Below are 27,980 nucleotides of genomic sequence, written 5' to 3' on the forward strand. Positions count from 1 at the left end.
GAAAAGTTAAAGTATTTTTCCAATTAAACAGCCTAAAGCAATTCAACTCATGAAGATTTAATTATAATTCCACACCAATGTAAAACATAGTTTAATGAACTAATAAAACTATGGAAAAAGGTTAAAATTTGCTAATCATTCACATCATATCCCAAAGTGTGAACTCATCAAGTACTGTGTCCTGGATAACCATAAATTTCTTCGGCTGTGGTAGAACAGTACTATTATACTTAATATTGTTTTGCAGACAAATGGACTGATTGGGTTTCAATCAAAATATATGTTACACTGAAATGGGAATAAGCTTAATTGATCTGTATCCTGGCCTGGAGGCTTTCCTTTCGATTAGATCAAGCTTTCATCTAACATCATTCAGAAGCTCTACGTTACTGATGTCAATTGCCATTTTCTCAAGCACTGCCTGAAATATCCATCTTCACAGATGTTCTAAGTTAGTGGACTTCTTTAAAACCTGAATGAAAGTCTGGAACATTACCCTTTCATCTGTGTGGTGCGAGAGTAAATTTTCACCTTCCTAGGAATGATGACTTGATCTTTATTACTGAAATCAATACAAATATACACATGTTAAAGTCTTGTTTTATTTATGCCCTTCTTTACAACATATGATCAAAAGCTTCCATTTAATATAGATCAAAAACATTATCCAGGTGAGTGCATTTTATCTTCACATGTTGATTTCATCAACATTGTTTAATCAATAAAGATGCCAAAATAATACATAAATAAAAATTAACTATTGAAACAAATCATTATAAATATTCATACAGCTTCTGTATGTATGCAAAAGTGAAAATTTCTTTGTAAATAAATAGCCCATGACTTGAAAACAATAATTTATTGGACAGATTGTCCTGGAAATTAGAAACAAGAGTCTAAAGCCTTTATCTAGACTCTATTCTCTGGGAATACTTTTACTTACCACAACTATGTACAACAAAGAAGATTAAATTAAAAATATTTATATTAATCACATTTATCACAATAAGCACTTACTCCACCACTACCATTAGAAACAGCTTGGATGAAAGAAAAAGGGATTACCGTTACAATGAACTCACAAGAAGGAAAGCAGACATGACAAAATGGTGCTGAACAACATTCTTTATATATTCTTTGTCAGTTCATCTGTAAATGGTTTTGCAGAAATTTTTTATAGTGGTGAGTGAAGTTTTCTCCGATAGTTACTTGTTCAATAAATTTCTGCTATATTCATTGTTTAAGCTGAATTATTTGCCCAATCAGTCTGTTCTCATCCTCAACAAACTGAAGAATATCTTAGAAGATACACAAGTTAAAATAAAACCAAACATATAAACCCAAACATCTTTCAAAGGCTCATAAGAACAAATAGCCCGGACTATTTATTATCCATTATTCCTACTATCGTCTCCGGGTTCAGAGCCCTAACTCAAATTCATTACCATATGTACACACTTGAAAGTTGAGTCCAACCACAAACTTCAAGATCCAGATCTGCCAGTTGACCTGTTCCATGCATTTCTTTCAGAACAATCATCAGAACAAATAACATAGATCTTAATCCGCTGGAGCATTATGCAATGGCAGATCAGGTTATATGTTGGAATCAGAACAATAAACAAGTATAGACAGAGTCCATATTATGTGCCTCTCTTCTATAACTGTATGTATCAATTTTGTATTAAAAACAATCACTGCACATCTGTTCCTTGATAATTCATGCACAATAGATTTCAAAAACATACTGTAGTATAAGTGAAGGTAGCTACCAAGAAAACTAATAAATTAAAAAAATGGAAGGAGATCCACAGTCCGAATAGGGTAGGGGTAAATGGATGAAAGCTCATTTTATAATTGTGTGAGAATAAATGTCAAGAAATAGCTCTATTTGAATGAAGTTCACTTTTTCTTTCTAAATGATCTTCATTTTCAAAATAACCAATCTTTGGAAGATTGGTAAAAGCTTTACACCAAGAGGTCTCAAGTTCATAACAAACTCTGGAACCTCAGCTTCTCCATCATGATCATGATCTATGATAATAAGCTTTTTGTGCCTTTTGCTTGGTTCCTTGGCTGTACTTGATCGCATCTGTAAATGATTAGCATAAACCACTACCTAATGTTATATATCTTGGACAAGAAATATCAGTCCTTTATTAACAAATGTTCTCTGTAGAAACATACCATAAATTTGCAAGAATGGACCAAGAAATGTTCATTATGAATGAGTCTTGTTTGTATGGAAATGTCCACTGAGACAAGTTTGAATGTATTTTGGTCAAACAAAAACTGCAATACTGAGACCAACGATGCTACACCTTCCAAAGCGTTCTACCTCCAATGGTGTATACCAGTTACTGGCAACCTTTCAGAACTGCTGTCAGTGCCAGGTTGGCTCATACAGTGCTGTATGCATATTCATTCCTTTAATTTAATTATCATTTTTGTACATACAATACAAAGCTACAACTTGTGCTGCATGCCTTTTCAAATGGTTTAGTGTGCCACCATAGGCATGTGTGCTGCATGCCTCTCCAAATGGTTTAGTGTGCCACCATAGGCACGTGTGCTGCATGCCTTTCCAAATGGTTTAGTGTGCCACCACTGGCATGTGTGCTGCATGCCTTTCCAAATGGTTTAGTGTGCCACCATTGGCATGTGTGCCAAAAGCTGCTGACACCTTTTACACACACATCAGACTCCATACATTTAAAGATAATACCATTTGTAATCAAATGATGAAGCTCAAGTGGACCTGAGATCACTCACTTGACTGGCAACTGCCTAACAGACATGAGGAAAAATGGTTTTCCATGAAATCGGCCATTAGGATGCTTTCTGTAGGAATTTCTTCCACCGCTTTTTGACTGTATAATTATGTATGTGGTTGTTTTTGGATAATGTAGCTTTAACAATTTCTCAGTCATATCACTATGATGTCTGCATTGTGGCAGTTTATAGTGATGTCTAGCACTGGGGCATCATGTAGCATGATGTCTCACCGAAGTCACATTATCCTGACACCAGGCCGACCAGTCCTAACACTAACCTCTTAACCCTTTACCTCATAGAACATAGTTACAAAGTGCAGCGCACTATAAATAGAACACCTGTTACCTATTTGACTCCATACACATAGGCCTGCCTGTGAACTGTTAAGCAATGTAGTGTCTGTTATGTCTAACAGCAATTTTAACCATTTTTCCATGTGTGGAAAAATTTAAGAGTAAAGTCCAATTGTTATAGCTGTGTAATTATTTTTCACAGAAGAATTTTTTACGTGCTTTAAAATCTTGACAGAACTCATTCACTGTTATGTCAGTGAGGCCGCATGACCAACTGTAGCTGCCATTTCTCATACTCAAAATTCGCATGGAAGAGCCTTTTGATTCCTCTACTCCATTCACATGGAAGAGCCTTTTGACTCCTGCTGTAAACACTCAGCCATTTTGAGCTGGTTTTCGTAGCACCACCTTCAAGGAAAACCCCCTATTAGATACTACATTCATTTCTGCAAATGACAATTACTTCAGATCACATGGTCACTGTTTATGCACTGGTCAGTATATGCTATTTAAAATAACTGGGTCATAATCTCCACTCTCCAAAATGGCGGTCGCAGATTTCATTCAGTACTTACGAAGTTTTCAAGATTACAGTTACAACTATGAAAGATTCAGTAACTTAGGTAAAGGCTCTGATATTGATGTAGGCAGCAATTAGTTTTTATAAATTATCAAATTCAGATGACTTAGTGATGTAGACGCAGTCGAAAAACTTGTAAATTTCGAGTATGAGAAATGGCAGCTACGGTTCATCACGCAGCCTCACTGACATGACGGTGAACGAGTTCTCTCAAGATTTTAAAGCACTTAAAAAATTCTTCTGTGAAAGATAATTACACAGCTATAACAATCGGACTTTACTCTTAAATTTTTCCACACATACAGATGTGTACCAAAAAATGTAAAATGGTTAAAATTGCTGTTAAACGTAACATACACTACATTGCTTAACAGTTAACAGGCAGGCCTATGCATATGGAGTCAAATAGGTAACAGGTGTTCTATTTATAGCATACTGCACTTTGTAACTATGCTCTATGAGGTAAAGGGTTAAGCAGTTTTCCAGAAAAGTAAATGGTTTTATCCTATTTGTAACAATAACAGCCATTATTTCACATTTCAACAGTCTGCCAAGTTCAAGTTATTATTAGCACATCTTAAGTGAAAAGCTTTTCTAACCTGGAAACAATTACACTCATTATAGTCAAAAGTCATTTTTGGAAGCAATTACACTCATGATAGTTAAAAGTCACTCTTGGAAGCAATTACACTCATGATAGTTAAAAGTCATTCGTAGTTAACCTTATACCAGCTCAAACTGTTGTAAACTCACTATATTTCCTCTCATTGTTTGACATAATTTCAACCATCAATTGAAAAATGCTTTTTAAACAGCTGTAATATTTTCATAATTTTTTTTTTAGTTACATTAAAAAAGCTTTATTAATGGTGTGCAAATATGTTTTCTCTGTCAACTGATTGCTAATTCCTTTCTTGTTAAGTTCCATATATATTACTGTGTAATCCATATGCTGAAATATCAATCATTTGAAAACCTTCAGTTTCTCAAAATTTACAAAACAGTACAATCCAAGCTAAGTGAACAAGATTTGTGTCATCATCCATTTTTTCTGGCCTAAATTTTAGTCTCCTGATGTTATATAATTCTCCATCCTTCCAAAATTATAATGAAACTGTTCTTGTTTGGGTTGTTTAGGTTGGCTTTAACATAATTTGTAACCCATTATTGGCCATAACATGCCAAGGTAATGGAAGCTAGTGTCTTTCCCAAAGACATACTGAGGCTGCTGACCTGGGCAAGTATCAAACCAGTGATCACTGCATTACACATCCAATCAAATTAGCTACCATGGCGCCCAAACCTCTAATATAAAAACACCTACTCACATAAAACACAGTACAGTATTGAATTTAAAAAAAGAAACTGTCAATCGTTATTTGTAATTTAATCTTGTTAAGGTCAGACTGATGAGAAATCTTTAACCATTTTACTCACCCCACAACCCTATCCACCCCTGCCCATTTCAAACTTTGGTAAATCAAATAAGAAGAAATCTGACAATCCTTACAGGGCTCCAAGAATACAGCTGATGAGTAATCATGTTCCTGATTGTTGTGAGCTGACTGGCTGCCCTCGGAGAAAGTATGTCACCATGTCCCCTTTGCCCTTGATCCGTACCATTCCTCTACACTCAAGCTTGTAGCCCCTTGGCTCAAGCAAGTTGAACATCTCCTGTGTAACCTGAGAAACATATATTATAAAATTATGACAGAATTTATTGATATATTCAGTGGCTGGACTGAAAGAATCAAATGTTAACTACAACTAAAGGTAGGTTGGTAAGAATGTGTATATATAGCATTTTACAGCACCTCAGTATAACTGGATATATGGTGCCAACCAGAGGTGATGTCTGAACAACGTAAAATGGATTGCAAGAAACTTCTGAAAGATAAGCCTTTGCTCAGATAAATATATCCCTGCCTCTTGCACATCCCACACCAAACCCTCGATGGAGATGAATATATGGCAAAAAAATGAAACCCTTATCCTGAGATGGAAATGAATGTAAGGTCAAAAAAGGTAAATAATTCCTCTAAAGAAAGTCTGAGCTGTTCAACATCTGTAATATTTGAAAATAACCATGATGTATACAAAGTTTCCATTTTCAGTATGATATATCGAACAATGTGTTTAGTGTACCATTAATAGTCCAACCATTCATCCACACATCACAGCAGTACAATGAAAACTGAGAGAGTAATTGCATTCACAAATTCCGTCAAAGAGTACATCCAGATGTAGACAAACAAAGAGCAATACCTCTTACAAAAATTGATTAAGCACAAAGAATTGTCAATATGTGCATCTTTAGATGATGACAATAATAAGTACATAGTTTCACATCAATCCATAAAAAAATGCAAAATATGTTATGTTCATTAAAACAAACTGAAAAAACCCCAAAAGAAATAACTCTAAAACAAATTACAGCAATGCTGTGGTTTATTAAAATGCATATCAACAAGAGATGAACAAAACAGATAGATTCACCGCAATCCATAAAAAAACTGTGGTACTTGGTGCATTTGCAACATTCTGTCATACAAATGTATTCAGTTGCAATGTGAAAAGGGCAATAACTCTATTAACAACTCTATCATTATGTACATCTTTAAATAATTATCATAATATCTAGGAAGTTTCATGGGGACAGATTGAAAACTGCTGTGTGACTAGTTGTGTTTACAAGTTTCTATTATACACTGTATCAACATCAAAATGAGCAATAACTCTAACATAAATCATGATTTTTCAATATGAACAATATCATATGATGATCGCAACATTTTACCAAGATTTGTGGCGATCCTTTGAAATCTGTGAGACTAATTGCATTCACAAGATTTTGTCATACACTGGATTCAGGTACAAGTAAAAAAGGGATTAACTCCTTATAAAAATTACGGGAACACTGGTTTGTCAACGTGCTCATCTTCAGGTGATCGCCATAACATTTACCAAATTTCATGGCAATCCATTAAATATCTGCATTCAAAAGATTATAAGCTTATCAGAAGAAAGGACATAAGGACATGTGCATTCCTATCTACCCTTACTTCTATATCAAAGGTATAACAATTACATTGAAAATTGTTTGTTTCAGCAACCTAAGGAACCATGGTGCACAAGACAGGGCTAAGTCAGCCACCATACAGTGTTCCTGAACTCGGCTCTTTACTCAAATTACCATAGCAAAATAAAACCTTTTATGTGTTGTTGTGCCATTAAAACCCAAACAGACCTAGTAAGATGCCAAAAAGCCTACTTGCTCAATACAACACATCCTGTTTTATTTTATGCTAGTCCTTGAATTAGTGGATTTTCGAAAAGAAATTATTTGGATAATTCACTGGAGTGAATTATCATTAATTTCACACCAGTCAATATTACAATGATTACATTGCATCCTTAGAATTTTATTTGGTACTATCATGGCTCTATAGTCTTAAACTAAGTAACAGAGAAGAGCAAAAAGCAACAAGTTTTGTAAAATTCAATCAATTTTTATTTCCTTCGAATACAAAGTGAAAATTTAAAAAGAACTTGCAGTTATGTGAAAAAAATCCTAAAAAGTCCTAAAAGTTCTGTCAAGTTTTTGAAAAATACAAAAGTTGAGTTTCAATATAGACGATTGTCTGATGAAATAAATGATGCATGTTTCTGAAGAAAAGGAATCTTATTTGGTGGTGTATCAATAGTTAGTCTAGTTCCCTGGTCTGCAGACTCCGATTTGGCAGGATAATATTAAACACCACTACAGGAACGAGACTCATCAAGAAATCAAAAAGCAGTGACATAATACAGAGATTTTTCGCGTACACGTGATGGTTGTTGAAACCAGTTGGAACGATCCTTCATATGATGGACATTTTGAAAATAAATGTTATTTAAACAGAATAACGAACAACTTCATTAGAAAAAGCACGTTATTAAAAATTATTATCGATGTGATTGTAAAATAAGGATTCAGTCAATAAACAGCCCAGTTCCCTAACGCCGCTCCCTCATCCCAGTTTTCTCAACGTGAAAGTGATTTTTTTTAATTTTTGGAGATCACTCGGTAACTCGTGCCTTGCTTATAGTGCTGTTTATGTTTGTGGACTGTTGTGCGCGAGTTATCAAGGGAGATGTGTATGTACTTCATCTATTTCACTACCAAGGTGTAATATGTTTTACTGTACCTGAATACAATCAGGAATTCCACTGCTGTCCATGCGGCTGGCAACATTTACAGTGTTACCCCAGATGTCATAGTGAGGCTTGCGGGCACCGATAACACCTGCCACAACTGGGCCCACATTTATACCTGTAAGAATATTTTTATAAATGAATAAAAATTCCATGCTGTATGATGTACCAACTGCACATTATGATATAATGTATCCTTGATTTATCTAACTTGCAAAATATAAAAAGAATCTTTCTGTGTACAATGATGCAGATAAAAGTATCACCACTTGAAAATAATACCCAAGTTTGATCATATTTTAATGCAAGAGAGAGATAAAATGCTGAAAAATATCTTTGGGTTCAAATGTGTTTTTGTGTTTATTAGGACTTCTTTATTATGCTCCCAACCTATTTATGATGAAGGCATATATTATTACCATCCCATCCCATCCCATCCTGTTTCACTACATTTAACTGAATACGAATTTTGTTTCAACTCAACAAGTTTAAAAGAATGTCATGGATTCAATTCAAATCTGGCATAAGGTTTTACAGTGACATATAAAAGACTTAGATTAAATTTCACTTGTATCAATGTCAATCAAATTGAATGGAGTTATGACCCCTGTCTGAAATAAAACTTTGCACTTCAATTGCAGAATATTGGCAGTTACATCCATGTAATCTGAACACATTTCTAGTTGATTATGCCATCTTCATTTCTCAATAAGTATAGTTTGTAATGTTTAAAGATTACTGCTACTCTAAAAAGGATATTAAGCTGAAAATAAAATCAAATAAGCATACCAACATTTTTTTAAAAACGAGTTCAATACTACTTTTGCATGAGTGTGTGTGATTTGGAATTTTAACATAGTTTTAAGAATGTTTCAGTCATATAACTATGATGTCTGCAGTGTGGCAGTTTATAGTGATGTCTAGCACTGTAACATCATGCCGCAGACATGTAGCATCATGTCCTACAGCCACTCTATCCTGACACCAGGTCAACCAGTCCAAACACTAACCTCTTAATGCTGAGTGCCAAGTGAGGCAGTTGTTAGTACCATTTTTATAAGTCTTTGGTATGACTCAGCCGGGGTTCCTACCCGCAACCTCCTACATCTGAGGTGGATGCTCTAACTACTAGGCCATAAGAATGGTTCAATGTTTCTTTTATTTTATATTATGATTCATGACAATTTCAGTCATCTTTGCAATCAAGATTAGGATTACATGATCTGTTTTGTTTTGTTTAAATTTGTACTCAGTTAGATTCAGAACTATATCCCATAATTCCTCTTACCTGCTGATCAAACTAGAAATGTGTCCATATGCCACAGAGCCTACTGTCAAAATGATGCATTAAAGGGACCATAACTCCATACAATTTGAAAAGAACACAATTAAAACTTCAAACCTGACCAATGTATTGTTAATATGAAGCCTCATATCGAGTTTGGTTTCGATCCATTTAAGTCCTTCTAAAGTTATTAAATGGCAACTAATGGGCCAAGTTCTAAATCAACTGGATGCAATAACGCTGTAAAATTTTGCCATAAGGTAAAAATAGAACTTGGCCTACATGTTCTTCAAGTTAATCTTCATGCTAATTTTTATTTCAACCAATGGAGTCCTTCAAAAATTACTGTGCAGAACAAAATTAAATGCCCAAGATTTAAGCCTAATAGGGACTATAACTCCATTAAATTGTGATTGAAGATGTTAAAGACAGAAGTTTACTAAGTTCTCCTTTATGTAAAGCATCATACAAATTTGATTCAATCCATAAAGTCAAAAGTTACCGAATGGAAACAGGAAACAAAAGTAAAGGCAAAGCTGCAAGTCAAACTGGGAACATAACTCATTCAAATGTGACAGAAAACGGTGAAAATCAAACTGGACTTGTTAAACCTCATACCAAACTTCATTCTCACTAAAACCTTTAAAGTTTTCTGACAGACATGATGGGACAGGAAAGGACAAAACAAGAGGGGACAGGATGGGCAGACATCCCTAGCACAATATATTCTCTCAATAGATATGGCTCCAAAAGTAGCATGATGTCAAAAAGACCACTGGTTTGAAAAGAGATTGAGGTCAAAAAGTTAAAGCTTACCAATCCTCATTTTAAAATTGTTGAAGGAATGTTCATTGACATATCGAAGCTGCTTTTGCATGGCAAATGAATACTCTGTGAGAGCAATCACATGGCTCATGTCAGGATAGTTGGTTTCAGGGGTCAATCCTGAGGCTGCCATATATGTGGAACCAATAGTCTTGATTTTCTCTATACACCTGAATCTCTCTTCCAGCAGAATCTGTGAACAGGAAATAAAACATCCAGTTTCAATATCCAGTAATAAAAGGGGGATAAAATTATATCTCAGAAAGCTATGTTTAAGAAGCACCTGTAGGATGTCCACTTTGATTTTACAGTCTGAGGTCTGGCATACAGTAAAACTAATAATGGAGTTTGGGTTTTGTTCCCAATTAGAGCACTGTAAATCGTTGGTATTTTAGCAATAAATTTGTATGACATCTGTAACTGTAGTCTATTTGTTAAAAAAAGGTGTTTGGGATCCAGGGTTTGGAATAACCTTCCACTAGATGTGCAATTGGCTATAGACTTTCAAAACTTTTAAGACAAATGTGTCCAGTATATAAGATCTCTAAATGGCTCATTTTAAAGTTTATGTTTGAAATTTTCTTACCTTCTTATATATACAATACATACTCATGTATGAGTTGGTGCTATGACTCTATAGTCTTAAAATAAGGAACAAGAAAGTGCAAAAACCAAAAAGTTTTGTACAACTGCAAATATAATTTATTTCCCTAAAATACAAAGTGAAAAGTAAAAAACTTACAGTACTGTTAATGAAATCCTAAAGTCATAAATAGATCTATGAAATCTAAAAGTAATCCAAATGAGTTCTAATTGTATTCCAAATGATGGTCAGCAAAAGTACTAATGTACCAACAGTACTAAAGAATCACTAGATATAATCCCAAAATGTCTTCAAATGAATTCACAGTAATCCTGTGAAAGCTAATGTTCCAGATAGCCCTCTACCTCATAGAGGGGGCCCCGAGTGGCCGAGTGGTCTAAAGTGCTCTCTGTTACGGATCACAGCCATCTCACCTCTGTCTGCGTGGGTTCGAGTCTCGGATTCGGCCAATGTGGGTATGTGAGAAAGCTTGCCAGTAGCTTCTCGAGGGTCGGTGGTTCTTTCTGGGGATTTCCTAGGTTCTTCCTCCACCATTAATACTGGCCGCCATGTATAGCCTATTGTGTGCTGAAAAATGGCGTTAAACAACAACAACAACAACCTCATAGAGTGTATGGCTTTTTAGCCCTTCGAAACACACATAGCAAAGTTACCCAGTGCAGTGTGCTATAAATAGAACACCTGTTACCTATTCGACTCCATACACATAGGCCTGCCTGTTAACTGTTAAGCAGTGTAGTGTATGTTATGTTTAACAGCAATTTTAACCATTTAACATTTTCGGTACACATCTATTATGTATGGAAAAATTTAAGAGTAAAGTCCAATTGTTATGGCTGTGTAATTATTTTTCAGGGAAGAATTTTTTATATGCTTTAAATCTTGAAAGAACTTGTTCATCATCAAGTAAGTGAAGCCGCATGACCAACTTAGCTGCCATTTCGCATACTCAAAATTTACAAGTTTTTCATCTCCGTCTACATCAATGAGTCATCTGAATTTGATAATTTATAAAAACTTCATTTTGATATGACTTTCCAATGAACAGGAGTAATAGCATCAAGATTTACAAAATGGCTACCATTATGGCCATGTCAGATATCAGACTGGTACTTGTTCCACTGAGAACCAACTAGACATCATGAAAAGTCTGTGAAATGAAAGCACAATTTTGGCCAGACATCTAGGAGATTAGAAACACTGTATTTGCTGGCCTATAAGATGACACTTTTTGACCAGAAAATCTTAGTTTAGTCTTATACTCTGAATTGACTTATATATGGATTATGTCATCTGAATTGCTTTATCATATTTTTCGTATGGAAAATAATTCTCCAAGAGTATGAAAAATGCACACAAATTATTTCATCTTAGAGAAAATATTGTGTATGAACAAATATAGGATCCCACAGTGAGTATTTTAAACAATTATATGATCGTCAGTATTAAAAATTAACATAGATCAGATGTAATTGCACTAAAGCAGCATGTACCAGTAATGTACATTGTTTGTAATATACATTGTTTAAATTTAATTACATATATCTGCATTAGAATTTACAAAGTCAGAAGATGAATAACCAAAACAAAGACATAACCCATCACAATTTTCTTCTTGCACCTAATGATCAAATAATCTGTATGCCCCATTGAGAGAAAATGAGAGAGACAGAGACAGAGATGTCTTCACGATTGTAAATCTGTATTGTTCACTTACCTGATGACTGATTTTACTTCAGTACAAGTGCAGTACCACATTCCATTACCAATTAATGCCACTAGTTAAGCAATTCCTTCTAATTTTTGTTTCCACTTCCATTATTAAAAGAATCACATGGCTTTGTAGTGGTATTTAGACGCTAATTATATAAGCTATGACTGTATTCGGTCATTCCAAGATAACACCTGTTTGAGGTCAAGATTCTGCAGACTAGATTAGATTAGTGAGGCTACCAATAGGGAAATGAGGCTATCCATGGGTATTATGAATACTATACCATATAGTTAAAGGAAATGCCAGGTGGTTACTATTGTAAATTTCTCAGGCAGTGACATTTTTCAACATGACAATAGAACTGACAGCAATTTAAAGTACATCAAGCATGAGCAAACATCAAAAACAACTGCCGCCTAAGTAGAGAAAGAGTACATGCACTTTAAACTAAATCTTAATTGTTGGGAATGGAGAAGTCATTATACTTGCAAAGAAAATTAGCATGCAAAATGGTCATCCTTGGGATTTAACCTAATTGAGACTAAATGGCTATAACTAGTGTGAATTTTAAACCCTGAAGGAGTATGGTATGTATTTCATAGTTTACATTTACTGTTTCATTTATTAATGTTTTCTCTCTTTGACAAAATTTTCAGCAACACAGGGGCAATAAGTTAAAAAAAGACCCCCAAAAAATCCACAAAGAGCTTAACTCTTTCTCTCTCATTCATATATCAGAACATATTTGATTTTGATCACATGGTGTAGAAAGAAAAATGCAAAGGAATACATATGCATTCTTCTCTCTGTATCTCTCCCCCCCCCCACAAAAATGCATTTTAGAATTAATGAACCAGTTTTCCCTATTACTGGTAATCTGAAATAGCATACAGTGATACTTTTAATATTTATGAAACCATTATTAAATTATTATAATTTAATTCCACACAGCATCGCAAATTTTATCCTATCTGTAACTCAATAAATTTTCGGCTCAGCATTATTAAATGTAGCTAAAAGTATATAATACATTTAAAATACTTCTTGTGAAACAAATTAAGTACTTTTAGTTACATTTAATGATCCTCACTGGAAAGTTTACTGAGTTACAGGTAGGATGAATTTCACAATGCTGTGTGGAACAAAGTGAAAAACACAATCCGAGGTGTTGATCTGGCCTCGTCTTATACTCAGCATCGACTTATATAAGGATGAAGGACAGAAAATTTGGCAAAATTTGCTGATTCAACTTATACTTGGCACTGATTTATGGGCCAGCAAATATAGTAACAAGATTTTAAACTAGTCATTGCGCCAGCCATTTTGGAAGTCGGACCAGACCCATATTTTTTATGACCAAACAGACATCATATGAAGTCTTTCAGAGAAAACACTATGCTGATATGACAATTCATTCTGGAGTTGTAACAGTAATTCAGTAAAGCGCTCATTAGAACTTATGTTGAGTTGTTGTTTTAAACCGTGCCAATGTTAAATAAATCTTATTTTATCTTAGTAGTGAAAACAAGATTTTCAAGATGACCACTGTGGCACTATTATTGACCTCCAGGCAGCAAAACTTTCATTTAAGACCAACTAGACCACATGGTGAATGTGTGTTTCGTAGCAATCCTCCAAGCAGTTTAGTAGGTATATCAATATGAAACTTGTGCTAATGGACAGATGGACAGCAGATGATGGGCAAACAGGCCATCTAATAAGTTCCTCTGGTTTTTATGGCCAGTAGAGCTAAAACCTGGCAGCATATAAGAAGTGGTTTTTGATGGACTGGGGCTTCTTATAAGTGGTTGGACAGTAATTCATTGACATTACAACCCTATCTTTGTAAAATTTCAGTATTAACCTCATCAAAATCTGCAATGATCTCATTCAGAAGTCGAAGACATTCCACACCCTCATTGTTCCCCTCCAGCTCTATATAGAACTCACTGAAGTTTGTGATGGATGCAAACATTACACATGTCACATCACAGTCCTTGTAATACAGCTCCTGAACAAAAAAAAGAGATCATTTTAATGAAATCATAGTACCGAAAATACTAATGCTTGGAAGGCTTTAGTGATACTTAGTTACAAAGGATCTGATTAAAGATTATAACTCAGAGATATTCACGTCTTTTGAATAAAAACATTCAGCTTTAGATAATTTTAACAGAAAGTTTATACATTTTCTTTTCTTTATCTACAGTTAGAGATTTTATATTAGCATTTAAAACATTCTATGAAAATTGTTTGTGATTTCATTTCAAAAGCATTTTTACTAAGGAAACACTCCACTGATAATATGAACTTCAGAGAGAGTGACAGGTATAAGGTGAGGTTGTTTGCAACATGCACAATGATGAGAATGTTGGCATATCTCTATGGTACTTTTATGTACTGTGGCTGAAATTTATCTGGATGCTGTACTTGTGGAAACTGTACACGATCTACGCACATGCCTAACAAAAATGACTATTCCAACATGCTAAAAAAATCATCCTGAATTAGTCTAAAGTACTATATCTTTAGCAGTTATTAAAATAGGGAAAATGAATTTTTCCAGACTAGACAATACCAGCTTCTGAAGTACAATGAATGAATTATCAAACATAGAAAATGTAAAAGTAAGTTATTGGCTTTTTTTTAATACAATATACCTCAAAGTCCAGGTAGTGAAAATGACCAAGTGGAGCTAGCAGTATTTTGATAGTTGCACATCTGAAGTAGAGCCAAGCTGTACACTCTATAACCAAAATTACACCCATCAACCATACACCAAAATACATGTACAAGAACTTAAACCCAGGAAAGTCTTTCCCTTTGAAACTCTAACTCTATGCAAAAAACGAAACTGTTGAGCACCACCTAATGTGTTACCACCAGTTTAACATTATCCAGTGATTACTTTGAGAGCTATCATTTGTCTATATTTGAATTGCCTCCTTTGACATATATAATTGACATAAAAAGTCAGTGTTACTAATTTTCTTATGACGAGAAAGCTTGCTACTATTATTAGTAACATAAACGACATTTGGTAAAAAAAGAGAGAAAACTACCTCATAAACATAAAAGATTTAAAGCCCCTCAAAGCCAAAATCAGATCACGTCGATCAACTTTCTACTGTTATAACTTGCAAACAACTTATGATGGTGCAGCATTAGCACACAGTAGTACATGTATTCCAAAATATGACAGTTTGTTTTTTATTTTCCACAAAACTGTTAAAACGGTTAAGTTCTATGGTTCACTATAAGTAATGAACAACAAACATAAAATCTGGAACAGTTACCCTTTGTCAAAGCTAGGGCATGCACGTTGATCCTACAATCAAAGCATCCTGAAAAACATTCACCCAAAATTTTGCCAAACTGTTAACAAAATAAAAAATGTAAAAGTGACCATGTTATGCCTTATGCCTTACTATGTTATGCCTTATGCCTTACTATGTTATGCCTTATGCCTTACCATGTTATGCCTTATGCCTTACTATGTTATGCCTTATGCCTTACTATGTTATGCCTTAATACTTACAATGTTATGCCTTATGCCTTACTATGTTATGCCTTATTTCTCACTAAGTGAAAATTCTTAAACTTTCATTAGCACCTTGGCCTTATGAAACTGTTTCTGTTGAAAGACACCTTTTGATTTTAAAAGTTGATCATTTAATTGCATTGCTTTCATCAGTAAATATATTTAAACATTTTTCTTATTTAAAATTTAAATTGTCATTCATCTAAATGTTTGGGATTGCATGAAAGCAATGGATTTGAAGATATATTTTTTTTGTTGATTTGCCATTGACTTTATATGTTAGAAAAATTGCAAAGTGGTCACTTATATCAATCTATGGAACCATTACTTCCATAACATTTTCTTTTGCATTGGTATAAATATGATCTAAAAGTGTTTTAGAGGTAGATTTTACTCTCTGGTGGGTTCATTTACTAGTTGCTCCATACCTAACGAAGTAATAAAATCCATACAATTCACTTTTGTTTGATCATTGAGGTCTTTATTTATATCACCGAGAATGTAAAATTCTTTCTCTTCATTTTAAATTTTATCTATTTGAAGTTCAAAATATTCACACCAATCTGTATGTGATGATGGGTCTGTACACAAAACCTATGAAGTAGGGCTTAGCTTTCCTGGAGTGATCTGTAGCCAAATGGATTCTATTTCCTGTATTTCTAGGTCTTCCCGCCTTTTAGACAGAGTACCAGTTCTAACATACACAAGAAGCCCACCACCACCTGCTTTCCTATCCCTTCAATAAGGTTTGTCAGATCCATTAATATACAAGAAATTTTCACCCTGATTTTCTGTTAACATTGTTTCCGAGAGTCCAAATAAATGGATATTATTATTTGGAGGTAACTTCACTTGATCAACCTTTCCATGAAAACCCTGAATATTTAAATGACCTATGTTTAAACCTTTGCTAGAAATTCCTAAATTCATGAGATGAACATCAATGCTATTAGAGGTACTCAAGGAGAAATTAAAAGTATTAAAACTATGTTCACAACGATCATCATTACAGCTATCATTACTGTATAAAAAATTAGAGATTCGAACCCAGGTCTGTGGGTAAATGGCACCCATCACTTTGCCTGCACACGAGCCCATATTCCCTCACGACTAAGCACACATCACCAAAAAATGATGTTACTCAATTGGTTTTATATGCACTCATGTGTAGCAGACACACTTGCATAGTAATTAATTCTCATGTATCTAAACAGTCATTCCAGATTCCTATGAAAGAAATCAAGGTATATGTTGTTGTTGTTGTTATAGGGTTTAATGCCATTTTTCAGCACAAGATAGGCTATACATGGTGGCCAGTATAACTGGTGGAGGAAGAACCCTGGAAAATCCCGGGAAGAACCACCGACCTACGAGAATGTACTGGCAAGCTTTCTCACAAATGCACGTTAGCCGATCAAGGCATATAAAACTTATTATAGAGAATTATACATATACACCAGACAGAACAGAAATATATATATAAAGTAGTCCCCATCTTGAAACACCCCCCCCCCCCCAACCAGTGGCCACCCGCATCTTACGGCCAGGATCCCTTGGCACCGACGAGTTGTATTTAAAAGTACCCCTCAAGAACAGCTACTCTTCTAACGCAACCAGCGACCAGCATACTAGTACAAAAATGTAAATGTTCCCTTCAAGAGCAGCCACCTTTTTTTCTTCAAATGTATCCAAAACCAATAATTAATTCATATCGTGATGTCAGGTAAGTACTCAGATTATCTCTATCATCGATACATGTCTCCCAATGTCAAGTTTCCATTACCGAAAAAAAGTGTTGACTAAAGTACATGTAACAATAAGATTAATATTATATTATTGTCTATAAAAGCTGATGTTTCCATGAAATGGGTTCAACAATGTTATGATAGTGTTTTGGACTTCACACGTGTCGAGTTCTTCTCTTTGATGATTACAACTGGATGTAATTGTCACGATCATAACAGGATCAGCCTAGGCTAAAAATAGATTTTGTGCATTAACACACACACAGAGAAATTAACCTTGAACAAAACAGTGTACCAGACAAAGACCAAAAAATCATGGGACAACACATTTATCACTTCCTTTACGAAGGAGGCATTTCGACCACTAGAAGAAAAGTTTTGTCTGCATAATTAAATCACATAAAGTTTGCAACATCCGAATAAATTATTACCAAACATTAACATGTCATCACATAAACGGAGACATATTATTTTAGAAGAAAGTCTGTTATTGTACTTGACGACATCAGATGAGGTGGGGAGGGGAACTTGCCAAACAATTTTATGCAGAAAAGACTTGAATAAAACAATTTTATGTTGAAAAGACTTGAATAAACAACACTGTAACCAATGAGGAGGTTATTCATCAGCAGTGGGAAAATGGAGCAAATGGAAAGGGAATTATGTATGCTCCAAGATTTAAATGGCATTTTTTAATGGTTTTGCAATGTGCATGACAATAATACCCACTCGCAGATCATGATTATGCCAAGGAGAAGAACTATTAATGTATATTCAGTTGAAATAAGTCTATTATTATAACAAAAGGAACCTTTTAATAATTACCACGGTAATGTTACTTTTTAATGAAGATATTAAATGCTCTGAAGTAAGCAGCTTTCTTACCACGTATAGTGCATATACTTCTCACAAAAATTTAATCCCCCTCTGGAATGGCCATCCATCTTACAAGGCCACTTTTCCAGTGCAGAATGGGTGGATGACTATAAGAGGGGGTTCAATGTATACATATATATATATATACATATATATATATACATATATATATATATATATATATATATATATATATATATATATATATATATATATACATTAAAACCTGTTATAACAGCTTCTGCTATGAGCGACCACCTGTCATTTCCGACCACTATCATAATGCATGGATTGATTTTATTATATACATTCTCTGTTATGAGCAACCACCTGCTGAACGCGACCAGTGACTGCGATGTCTTGGCAAAATATGCATTTCAAACACTGCTTAGAGTAATAATGAATGACCGCATCGCAAAACAACAGATCGACACCACCGACCATGACTTACTCCTTTGTAAACATGAGGGCTCAGAATACATGTAGTATGCAAACAATGTGCACATTAAATTACACTACAGCTTAACAACCACTCAGCGACATAAACACCACTAACCATCACCTAATCCTTTGTAACAACGACCACATAAATAGTAAAGATTGTTCTAATAAGTTATTTGTAACAAAATTGGCTAGTTACCAGTTTTGTGAATTTACAAGGCCAGCATATGGTGCCATTTGTAAACTGCAGTAAACCAGACTAAAGCACATGTCACTAACCACCACTGAAGTGCCAAAGTCATGTGAATAGCCAGCAAAGATTAACCATTTTTTCATCAAAGGGAGTAATGATGGACATATGCAGTCAATTTAAATGTTTGTATTTTTTTGAAAACCCACACAAAGCAAGTAGTCCTAATGTGCCAGTGAGAAATCTTTTGAAAGGGCTTCAGTGAATGGTTAAGTACATTGTTTGTCGTTCCAGTTTATCCATAATGCCTAAAGGGGGGGTGGGGTGAATGAGGTCTTTGTCTTTAATACTAGTAAGTGAGAATCATTTCTGGATTCTTTTTTTAAATATTTCTTTTGTTACAGTATTTCACCAACAACAATCTGTTTACCCAGGTGCAGGTGATCGCATCCTTTGTTTATCGAACTATAACACTGGTGATTTAAACTTTGTCTCAAAATAAATGTATTGTTTCTTGCCAAGTTAATTATGTCTTTTGGTTTCATTCATTGGTACATAATATATATTAATTCCACATTACCCCAAAACCGGATCAAAACCGAAATACATCTAAGTCGTTATTATGTCAACACTAATAACAATGGCAGACCCTCCTATGAAAAAAAGAAAAATTCTAACACTGGAAGAAAGAACATATTCATGTGATGTTCAAATATAAATTTGATTCACGTTGTTTGAAAATGTATATCTCCATTAGATAAAGTTATTTTGTGAGCAATGCATGCAATATTTAACAAGATTTATGAATAAAGGATACGATACATGTACAGTGAGTATGGGTATTTTTTCTTCTTCAACAATGCTAACTAGTGACCCTGGAAACCAGTCCATTTTCACACACCGCTTATGAGAGACCACCTGTCTTGAGAGACCGCTTTTGGTTGGCAGAAGGGTCTCTCATAACAGGTTTTACTGTATATATATATATATATATATATATATATATATATATATATATATATATATATATATATATATAAAGAATACAAATCAAATGGTGAATAACAGTCCTTTCAAGTGCACTGGATCTAGCAAGGGATCACATTTGTCAGGGTTTGATTAAGAGAAATGTAATAAACTGACTATGAACAGTGCAAAACAGTGTGGCCATGGGAGGAGAAGTTACTGAAAAACTACACAAAAGGATCAACCTTCATAGATCTGATTGGATGACAAAGAAGCTGTACAGAAGCCCAGTCACAGAACACTTCTCCTCCCATGGCCACACTTTCAGTGATATAGCAATTGCTCACAACCCCAAACGGAGTTCTGAAACCAGAAAAGAAAAGGAATCTTACTGGATATGCTGCCTTAGAACATTAAAACCAAGCAGTTTAAACCAAGAAGACTAGAAAAAGACAACCATTCACAAAAAAAAAAAAATTACCTTTTTGCAGCCAGCATGTTCTCTTTTCAATAATTCTCTAAATTTGTTTATTAGTCACCCAATAACCTATAATTACAACAATAACAATGAAATATCCAGGATATAAGTTGTACGTACATAAATTTACATAAAATAACAGATGATGCTATGGCTCATTGATTTCTGGTCAATATAAAATATCTTTCAGCATCCATAAGTCATAGTCATGTAAAGTTTTACAAAGACAACGGTTTGTCTGTTTTATTTGTCTGTCTTGTCTATGTTTTGTATTTGCCTCTGAAACAGACTCATTAAGAGTCGAAAGCACTAAGGCTAGCTAGATACTAGTTTTGCACTGTTTGTAGTTACTTTATTACATTATATATATATATATATATATATATATATATATATATATATATATATATATATATATATATATATATATATATATATATATAATTATATATATATATATATAATATCTCTTTAAAATCTAAGTTTGATAATGTATAGGATTTCATTTTCTTTCTATGGTGTATATCCTAGACTGAACAAGAAACACACGACAACTTAAATGGATAAAATCCCTCACTGGTCCTCTAGTCTTACCCTTAATCAGCCATATCCAGAAAATGTAGAGCAATCATTCTCTAAAACAGAAATCTAGAGTAATCCATTTATTTACATATAAAGTCCAATCTGTCTAGTGAACATAATGAGTATTTCATTTTCCCACTCATAACGGCCATCAAACTTTGTCATTGTCATACTATGATGGAATATACAAGTGCATGTTTTCAGGTTCTCTACTTGATAATTTTAGCTTTATGTATGGCCAGGCCCAACCATTACATACACAATTCAACTTACATCATCTCCTTTGAACTGCATCTTTAGGAAATGTTCTGCCACATTCAGTGGGAGAATGTTGGCAACTAGTTTAAGGTTATATGCTCGTAAACTTTCCATTTCCTCTTTCTCTTCTGTTGCCTGTTAAATAGGAATATGAATAATAATTAAATTCTATACTCACAAAAAAGTTTGGTCCGAATGCAGAAATACAGCTCGGTTGTTGCATAATGCACAAGAAGATCTAAATTTCTGCAGTTTGTTGGAAGTTATCAGCATAAAAAACAACAAGGACCCTGATCTGCCTGCACATTATGCAATGGCAGATTAGGGTCTATGTTGCAAGCAGTGGGACCCAACTTATATATGATTATAAATAGTAAATTTCCAGAATTTACATCAGGTTGTTTTGTCTTACCTGTCACAAATTTATCAAGAAGATAAGACTATGGAAAAAAAAATTGTCATTTGTCAAAATTAATTGTTCTGTTTTTTCTGTTTTTTTTAAAACTCCTGCATATATCAGTGTTGTCAAACTTTCTGGATGTCAACCCAATTATAACACAAATAACATATGAATAATAGGATTTTTTTCCCCATAAAATGTATACTATTTAAACATAGGGATCTCATATGAATGACAACAATGTTTTCAGGTGAATGTTTATCAGTTATCAAAACAGACAAGTACAAAACCAAGAATTTTCAATAAAACTCATCTTACTTTGTTCTATTTAACAACAAATTAGTGTCACTATATGTATTCTAAATTATGAAACCCTTGTATAGCTCTCCAGTAACATTTATGTCATTTGACATCATTTTTTTTCTGTACTGTATATTAATATTATTCCTATACGCTCCCAGGAAAATGAATAATAAAATTTAAATATACAAGTTTTAATCATGGTGACTGATATAATCTTGATCAAAACTTACAGGCCATAAGCAGCAAAACTTCTAACCACCAAGCTACTTACATGTCAGTTCAAATGCTTCTTACAAAGATGGGGGAAAAATCCTAAAAGACCTGGACAGAGTCCTTCTTTGAGTCTATTTAAAAAAAAACTTGTAAATTTGTAATCTGGAAACTATTCAAATTAAAGTCTATCAAAACAATAATTTCTATTATTTTAAAGACTCTTTATCAAAATGTACATGATTATGTCAACACCACACAAATTTTGTCCATAATATACATAAACTATATTTTTTGTCAGATATTTCTAATAGAAATTAATATTTTTGTGGTTCAATGGCATGTCAGCAAATCACTTGCAATACAGTGCAGATAAAAAGTTAAATTCTAAAATGTAAAGATAAAGAACTACAAGAAATATTTATAAACTAAACTCTTTCAAATGTAAGCATGTTGTGCAACTTTAAAATATATACTAACACCACAAAACTATAGTAATTGGGAACTGTCTCTTTTATTTTTAGTTTCAACAATGATAGGATGAATGTTAGCAACATATCACAGTCATGGAAAGTATGCCCTGACTCATTTACCTAAAATCTTTCATCACTGCCACAAACAGCTTTTATTTTATGGACCACAATGTGACATTAACTGCCATGTAAACTAGTATGTCAGAGCAGATTACAGCATTTTAACCAGCAGATTGGTTTCATAAATCACAAAAATTTCTTACTGACACAAACATTAAATGATTTTAAGGCATCATAAATAAAACAAGCGCATATATTTCTCCAATAATGTGTATTCTACTTATATTATAATAAATTTTGAGTATGAATCTGATTCTGATGGCATGCTTACAATAATGATTAATTAATACAAGTTAGGGTATGAATCTCATTCAGATGGCATGGTTACAATAACAATTAATTAATACAAGTCAGAGTATGAAGGTCATTCAGATGGCATGGTTAAAAATATGATTAATTAATACAAGTCAGAGTATGAATCTCATTCAGATGGCATATTTACAGTTACAATTAATTAACTCATTCAGCCCCAGACCCATTATCAGTATCACTGCTGCTATGCCCCAGCAGTGTTAAGCTGTGTCTAGCTGCGTGTGCCCCAGAGTTTTTACCTGTTTGAAAAATTTTGTAAACATCGTGCACATGCATTCACTCTTACCTTAATTTCTCTGCTTATATCCAATTAAAATCCAAGAAAGTTTCACCATTTATTGCAAATGAATTTGTCTACACAGTGATGTAAGTTTTTTCCCTATTTGTCCAAGTCTTTCACGACTTATTTATACAGAATTTACAAAATTATGTGCAACGTTTATCCGCAAGAACTCGATCATCATCGCAGTCAGCATCCTCATCTTCAGACGATTCAATCTCAGAAACTTCTATGTCCGAATCGAAATCTCACAAAATATCCAACTGCCGAACATATATTTCCTCAGCTTGCTCAGTATTTTCAAGATCAAACCCGAGAAACTCCTCATTTTTCCTCTCATCAAAAATCACTCTTACGTCCGCCATCATTTACGATTTTTCATGACCAGAACACGTGTAGTTAAACCGCTTTCAAAACAGGAACCCTTAGCTTCTGAACAATTCAAATTTCCGCAAATGAAAGTAAAATCATTTCTGATTGGTTTAATAGTTGTTAGTTCTTGGACTAAACCCATTTCTAACCAATCAGAGACGTTGAATCTAACACACAATCATCACGCTTGGAGACGGGATCGGCCATTGAATGCAGTAAAAAAATCACGACTACAGGCGGGATCGGCCATTGAATGCAGAAACCGGATCACGCCTACAGACGGGATTGGGGCTTAAAGGGTTAATACAAGCCAGGGCATAATTCTCATTCAGATGGCATGGTTACAATAAGGATTAATTAATACAAGTCAGAGTATAAATCTCATTCAGCTGGCATGGTTACAGTAACAATTAATACAAGTCACAGTATGAAGCTCATTCAGATGGCATGGTTGCAATAACGATTAATTAATATAAGTCAGGGTATGAATCTCAATCAGATGGCATGGTTACAATAATGATTAACTAATACAAGTCAGGGTATGAATCTCATTCAGATGGCATGGTTACAGTAATGATTAATTAATACAAGTCAGGGTATGAATCTCATTCAGATGGCATGGTTACAGTAACAATTAATTAATACAAGTCAGGGTATGAATCTCATTCAGATGGCATGGTTACAGTAACGATTAATTAATACAAGTCAGGGAATGAATCTCATTCCGATGGCATGATTGCAATAATGATTAATTAATACAAGTCAGGGCATTGTCAACTAATGACAAAGAAGGAGCAATATATCACTCAGTTCAATGCAACAATTTTTCATAAAATCCAGTAGCATTTTAAGTTTCCTTCACATGTTTACTGCCTGATGTCTACTGATGACATTGTAATTATTGGGTTTCACACTTAACATCAACTCAGTAGTTTTCTGGTCTGGATTTCCCTATGCAATTATGTGCCTGCATATGGTGATATCCTTTCTTCTCTCATATACATGTACTGTAAAAACTTCCACTTTCCGTGAAATGCACAATACAAACTCAGGACCTTTGGAACTCGCCTTCGGTGACTTAAACTCTGACTTGCAATCATTGCAGAACTTGCAATATTTGCTAGCCACATTTTTTTTAATTAGCATTGCACTCTTTGGCATTTATACTTGAAAATAAGATATGAGCTTCCCATTACTGCTCCTCTAAAAACATCCTAAACAACATAATAATTAAACCTTTATATGTTTAGGATCTAATATACAGTAACAAAGAATGAGTGAAAACAAGCTTTGAAAAATGTAACAAATAATTTATTTCCTTGGAAAAACAATGCAAAAATGAAAAAAAAAAGAACTTATAGTTTTAAGAAATTAAATCCAAAAATAATCCATCAATAATCCACGAATTAAAATTTAGAAGTCTTTGTAATGAAATGTTCTAATGAATTCAAGTTTGAGTCCCAATGAAAAATCCAAAATGGAAGGCAATGATGTATACTTTAGCCTTTATAGCATGGATGTATCTCAGTCTACAGTTCTTTGTTGATCCACTAACAACATTCCGGTGACTGAATTTCCGACTAAAATTTAAAGAAATAACTTTGTCTGAGAATTCTGTATAAGCACTCAAATATTTCCAGGAAAATGAATTGATAATTCACAAAAATAAAATTTAGATTCATCTGGTCACAACGAAACACTTTTCAGTGTCCAAGGTAAACAAGTCCAACTGACTAAGTTTTCTATAGACAAAAGTTATACAGTCAAGTAAGACACAAAACAGATACCCATATGAGTGTCACATGATTACCTTCCAGAACTGTTTAGAAACTATTTACATGTCTAAGGTCATGGATTCCAGTACAGCCTCAATCTCACTCCATGTATTCCACAATAAAAATAAATAAACAAAAGTGGATGTTTACTTGAATCTGAATCAAGGTCAGGAACTAGGTCAGCAAAAAGATACAAAGTTCTATTTACAGGTGCTTTTGACTAAACAGTCAGGTCAAACTAATTTCTGGAAAGTAGCGAAGTCCAGTAAGCAAAATTACATTACTTACCGTATACACTGGCATATAAGCCCGTTTGCATATAAGCCAACACCCAAACTGAACAGGTATAAACACTAAAATGTACATGGCCCGTATATAAGCCGACCCACTCCAAGACATCTCAAGATGCATGAGGTAGGTTCTAAATGCATTTATTTAGGCAAACTTATATTTAAAAAAAATACATGTATGCTTATCTTGAGGTTGATGTGCATGATTACTAAAAGAAATGGTATTAACTTGTTTGAAAAGCAATTTATTTAATTTTCTGTTTTCTTATTGTTTCTGCCTGATTTAGACTTGTGTATTATTTGATCAAACAATGACAAGAATTTAGCAATTGCGAGTTGCTGTAACACTACCTTTCCATTCTTACTCATTTGTTTATGTATTATTGCACTGGACATTTTATATCAGTGCACCGGTAATTAGATTTTTACTTTGCTCTGAAACTGTAAATACCTAACTCATTAAAATGTAATCCCATTATGAAAGCACAATAAACAATACGGTTCAATTCAACACTCGCAGTTAGGCTACTGAACATATTTACGTAATGGCACCACTGCATGTACATCGTAAGTTTGATTTGTGCTGAATTAAGTACATCCCTTGGAGTCGAATCATGGGCACCATTGCGCTAAACTTTAATGATATCTCCAAAATACAATAAGGAAGTTTCAGAAATAATGCTTAAAAAATTATGCTAATACTGTAAAAGCCGAGTTGTAGTTTGCTTTGATGTAAGTGACCTTACACTATACCTGTCAATTTTCACGCTGGGAAGAAAAAAACTCCCATTTTGGGGGCGCTTCATGCCTACCTCCCGATTTCATATCTTCCAATTTTTGCAGAGAACTCTCGATTATTACATTACATCTTCGATTTTCATTTCTTCTAAACAAGAAAAGTCCTACATGTTCGGTTGCATCACCTGTGAATTATTGTTGTGACTAAATAATTACATTACTAGAAAGAAATCGCTTCTTCACTAAACAGAATGTTAAGTTTAAATATTATTCACAAAAATTAATGATTTTTTTTTACCTCTACAATTAAAAAAAATAAAAAATAAACCAGAACAAAAAAATATTCGCAACAATAAAACTGTCCACAAATATTTTCAATCCCAAGAATGATCACTATGAATGATGTAACTCCATATGCTATAGCACCATTCCCACGAAAGAAATTTACACAATTGAACACCTGCCATTTTTATACTGTATATATCAATGTTAATTACCATCGTTAAATTAAAAGAAGGATTGAAAATACATATCACACAGCAAATGTGTCCTCAAAAAACTAATTCAGAATACATTTTTCATAGTAAATAACACTAAATGTTTTACGAGTTGACAATATGGGAATAAGGTCAGATATATGAGGGGAAAATACCATGAGACTGCCTATTTAGGTACCTTTAGTTCAACAAAATTGGGAATCCTTTATTTGCCAATCAATTGCTGGTGCTTGCATAGCAAACAATAGTGTAGAGCATGGTTTCTTTGAATTACGAAGGAGGGCCAGTCATTTTCACAAAATACTTGCATCGATAAGGATTAACTTTTAATTAGTCGTGTTGGCTTTCTTGCTTGTTTATTTAAGACTAATCTTTAGCTATTGTGCAGTTTGACCACAGCTGACCAGAATATCAAAACAGGGCACGTCCTTTGGGGAAACAGGTCATGTCACAGGGAGAAATGGCAAATCTTTTGGGGAATTTCATGCATACTGGACCAGGAAGATCGATCAATATTTAGTGAAAACAACGCTTTAAAAATGCCACAAAAATCCTCTCGATTTTAGGTCCCAATCTCTATTTTTTTTATTCAGTCTCCCTACTTGGCTTCTGAAAAGTTCATAATTATGCCTTACACCCTGTTTTACAAAACTAGTTGCCAGTCAAAATTCCCTCTTAACACAAGATAGTTTCAGGGTTTTAATGATTAACTGGCCTGTACTGCTGTTGCAAAACAAAAGACGAATTCACCAACTATCAACATAGGAGATGCCAAAACATCAAGCTTTACATTGTGTGGAAAGTTATGTTTGTTTGTTCAGCCAAAACAAAAAACTAAAACTGACTGATGTTGATCTTTGTTG

The 27,980-nt window shown here is 34.0% G+C and overlaps 1 protein-coding gene across 1 annotated transcript in view; it reads right to left on the reverse strand.

Moving 5' to 3' along the window:
- Positions 1–421: 421 nt before the first annotated feature.
- Positions 422–27,980, reverse strand: part of LOC149776196 (adenylate cyclase type 5-like) — a 153,172-nt gene continuing 125,613 nt past the window's right edge. Inside the window, exons 16-21 of the mRNA XM_089942519.1 lie at positions 21,363–21,482; positions 14,135–14,281; positions 9,944–10,145; positions 7,836–7,960; positions 5,159–5,331; positions 422–562 (exon numbers count right to left, since the gene is read on the reverse strand). Coding sequence (XP_089798645.1) covers positions 5,188–5,331; positions 7,836–7,960; positions 9,944–10,145; positions 14,135–14,281; positions 21,363–21,482 — 738 coding nt within the window. The 3' untranslated portion in view covers positions 422–562; positions 5,159–5,187. The remainder of the gene's footprint in view (positions 563–5,158; positions 5,332–7,835; positions 7,961–9,943; positions 10,146–14,134; positions 14,282–21,362; positions 21,483–27,980) is intronic.

Source organism: Sinohyriopsis cumingii, chromosome 18 (genome assembly GCF_028554795.1).
Source record: "Sinohyriopsis cumingii isolate HCF-2022 chromosome 18, ASM2855479v2, whole genome shotgun sequence".
Classification (NCBI taxonomy): domain Eukaryota; kingdom Metazoa; phylum Mollusca; class Bivalvia; order Unionida; family Unionidae; genus Sinohyriopsis; species Sinohyriopsis cumingii.